Here is a 3,835-nt window from a genome sequence, read left to right on the forward strand (position 1 = left end):
GCCCCAGCTCGGCCTGGGGGGTAGCGCCTTTCCCACGGTTAGAGCGGCCCGGGAGGGGCACGCAACCTTGACCGCGGGGAGAGGCCAGGCGCTCGAGGAGCCGTCCTCCCCCGCTCCCGGTGAGGAGGGGCCGGGAACCGCCTGGCCCGAGAACTGAGGGCTGGAACAGACAGCAGGCAGGGCCGTCGGGAGGCGCTCAGAGGCCGAAAACGACGGCTTCGCAGCGGAGACGGGCTCCAACCAAATACCCTCTCCTACGTGACCGGGAGGGGGCGCCCGGGGCCCTGGGGCGGAGCCGGCCTCCCCACGTGACGCTAAGCTGGGCCAGGCCGGGGTCTGCGTGCCCGCGGGGGCGTCAGGAACCCGGCCCCAAGCAGCCTTTTCTTTTCTCCCCAAAGCCTGCTTTTCATCTGGGGCTGCCTGGACAAGCCCGGCAAACCCCACTCACAGACTACGATGAGGTCTGCGCCCGTTCAGCGGGACAGAAATCCATCTCAGAAGAACAGGTAGAAATAGCCGGTGGGCTGGGCGCACATCCCACCTGCTTCACGGCGAGAGGCCTCTTCACACCCAGTCTCTTAGAGCTTCGATCCATTCACCCAAGAATAGGGACTCCTCCGGTGCCAGGCCTGAGTTGTAGAGGTTCTTCAGGCCAGAAATAGTCTTTTTTTTTTCCCTTAAGAATTACTTATTTAATTTTGGGGGACCAATAGTTAGCGTAATGGCTATGTCGCTGGACTCCCATGTAGTCAACTGCAGTTCGCATCCCGGACCCGGTGGCTTAAAACTCACGCCGGGCACGTGTGCGTGCGTGCCCAAGATCCCTGAGAGGAGAACAGAGGAGAAGGGATTGCAGTGTGGCCATCCCCTCTGGGAGGGGCGGGGGGAATGGGAGATTTCTCGCTTTCTGTCTGTCTGTCTCTGTCTGGCGAGCGCACGCGCCCTATAGCAAAAACCTCTCCAAAAAAAAGTATTTATTTAATTTTTAAAAAATTTGCTACCAGGCACATGAGAGAGAGAGAGGCCAGGTCCAGGATTTGAACCATGGTCAGCCATGTGGGAGTCCAGGGCCCCAACTATCATGCCACCTGAGGCCAGAAATAGAGATAACCCATGTCCAGTGCCCAGCATCCAGCACAGGGCACTTACTGTTTTCTAAGTTAGTTAGGGAGGTTAGGGCACTGGATTTACTGAGGATGGGGAGGGAGATTATGCACACGTGAAACTTGGCGGGTGAGTTGGGAACTGGCACCAGTAACTGCCCTGTCTGTGGGCATGAGCTCAGCTGGCCTGTCCTCAGACAGGTCCAGAGACAGCCCCACTTCTCCCCTTGCCTTCAGGAAGTGATGGCCATTTCCACACTTTCCTGGGGACAGCGACCACCTTTTCTTCTAGTAGCCCAAGCCTCTGAGCAGACCAAGCTTTCCTGGGGGAGCGCCAGCAACCCAAAGCACCTGGGGTGAGGGTCCTGGCTTTGTCACCCACTCAGAGTATGGGCTAGTGTGGCTTCTCACATCTCCCCCCAGCTCACAGCTGCCCAGTGAGTCCCTGGACTGGGTGCGGTCAACTCATTCAGTGTTTCTTGCAGAAGAAATCCTAAGGCCAAGGACTGGAGGTTATGACCCAAGTCCAGAATGGTCTCTGCGTGGGGGTTCCCCTGGGTGGGGAGGGAGAACTCATCGCCTGCTGCTTCTGGTCGCCAATCCCCAAACCTTTTTCTCTGCGCAGCTGGGCCTGCCTACTGTAGAGAAATGCAGGTTCTTGCAGTAGTGTCCTCTGACTGCCAGGCCCACAGTCTTGCCCTAGCTGGGCGACTGTGATCCCCGCTCAGGACCTGCTCTGCAGAAGGGGACACATGGGGCCCATGTTGAAGCGACAGAGCCCAGGTCTCAAAAAACCCCTGAGGAGTGAGGGGAAACGCCTCCAACCTAGATGGATTCAAATCAATGATATGGCCCGTAGCATTTGTTGCCACAGCCCCTCTGACCAGGAAGCTTGCTGGGCGACCTCAGAGCATCCATGCACGCAGATTCATCCTCAGGTCACACACCTGCCTGCCGGTGAGCATTTCTGATGCAGTGATGTTCATAGGGGCTGCCTCCAACCAGGGAAAGGCGGGCCTGGGTGTTTCCAGCATGTAACTTCAGGCCCCACCAGATCTCCAGGCAGCGCATCCTACAGACCGGGACGCGAACACCTGGAGACTGGCCGAAGGCACCACCAGCCTGCTGAAGAGAAGTAGGATCCCAGCAAGGAGGCTGTGACCCACCTCTGTCACCTCTTGAGTACAAAGAACTGATATCACTCAGGAAAGACCCAGAGTGGGGAGCCCCTGGGGCTATGAGATTCCTTCTCCGGACAGAGATCCAAATTCTCCAAACGAAAAACACAACACGGAGATTTCGGTTTCACCAGAATTTCGAGTGGGCAGGGGCTTCGGAGGCGGCCTTAAGGTAGAAACCGCAGAAGGACACGCATAGAGGGCTGCCAAGGGCTTCAGGAGCAGAGCCTTACTCGCCAAGGGAGCTGGGCACCTTCTGCAAACCGCTCACCGCTCCTGCTCTGCTTCTCCAGACCGGCGCATTCTAGAAACCGCCCAGCCCCAAGGCCCAGCGAATTTTTGCTCCAGGAAAAGCACCCTACATGGGTGTTAGTAAAACGTTCCCCAAAGTATCAGATCAGACAGAATCGGTTTAGGTTGTCAACAGCGCTGAAATGTTACAGACTCAGCAAAGCTCAAGCTACCGGGGCTTGGCCCAAGCGGCTCTCGCTGGCCCAGGCCAAAGAGGTGGGGAGCATCTGAGCGGGACGAGGAGACCCGCCCAAGCCAGGGCTGTCCGCGGACCCCGGGCGGCGAGTGAACCTGTCCTCGTTTTTTGCCCTAGGTCTTGCAAAATTATTCGCGAGTGAGAACGCGCCCCAGGAGCGCTGAGAGAAGGCCGGTGCTCAGTCTCATTCCGCTGTCTATGGGAGGGCCTGTTCTCCTTTGAATGGAATGGGATAAGCTGGGTTCCCTTCCAGTCCCAGAGCGCTGGCCGCACCCTGAGCGGACTCAAGAGAGACCTTTTATATACCACACGGGGATGGTGGGCATGTTTACAGACGGGCCTCGGCTCCTGCTGGGCTCGGTTCCTCATTCTGCCATTTGCACCTAGTGTGTGCCAAGGCCTTGTTGGGCCTCAGGGGTCCTGACAATTCGGAGCAGCCCAGGCAGCCCCAGCTGCTCACCAGCGCGGGATCCACTGGGATTCCACAGTCTAGGCTCCGGGTTACAAAATCCAGTGACGCCTTGAGCAACAAGACCTCTCCCCCAGGCAGGACCAGTCACTGCATGGTCCCCTCTCCCACCCCTTGAGGACGCTCAGTTCCGGAATCGCCCGGACTCCAGGGGCCGCAGACCGCCTCCCGGCTCTAGCGAACTGCAGGGCTCCGACTGGCTGTGGACGTTGGGAGCCCAGGCCCAGAGCACGCCGCCGCCCAGCTTCCCTCCCGGCCTCTAGCTCCCAGCCACTGCTTCAGTTTCCCTGAAGGCCCTTGGGGAGACAGCCTGGCTGGAGCTGGGCCGGGGAGGTGGAGGAGGAGGAGCGCGGAGACTGCCCATGCCCCTGCCCGCTAGCGGCCCGGCCTCTTACCTTGGTTGCGAATAGCGGGCTGGCTCTCCAGGCAGCTGGGCAGGTAGGGCGCGTTGGGGAACATCCTGGCCTGGCCCGAGGACGCCTGGCTGGGCGGGGGAGGACCAAAGGGTCCGTAGCGACAGGCTCCGGCCGTGCCGGTGAACTGGCCGGAGAAGTGGACGGTGAAGGCGCTCAGGCACTGCTCCTCGTGCGGCTCGGCG

General features: G+C 59.6%; 1 protein-coding gene across 1 annotated transcript in view; it reads right to left on the reverse strand.

Moving 5' to 3' along the window:
* Positions 1–3,834, reverse strand: part of WT1 (WT1 transcription factor) — a gene marked incomplete at its 5' end in the record, with an annotated part of 56,092 nt that extends 52,258 nt beyond the window's left edge. The window contains 1 exon segment of the mRNA XM_027772036.1: positions 3,633–3,834. Within this exon segment, the coding sequence (XP_027627837.1) occupies positions 3,633–3,834 (202 nt within the window).
* Position 3,835: the final 1 nt, after the last annotated feature.

This window comes from Tupaia chinensis, unplaced genomic scaffold (assembly GCF_000334495.1).
Source record: "Tupaia chinensis unplaced genomic scaffold, TupChi_1.0 Scaffold000037_18, whole genome shotgun sequence".
Taxonomy (NCBI): domain Eukaryota; kingdom Metazoa; phylum Chordata; class Mammalia; order Scandentia; family Tupaiidae; genus Tupaia; species Tupaia belangeri.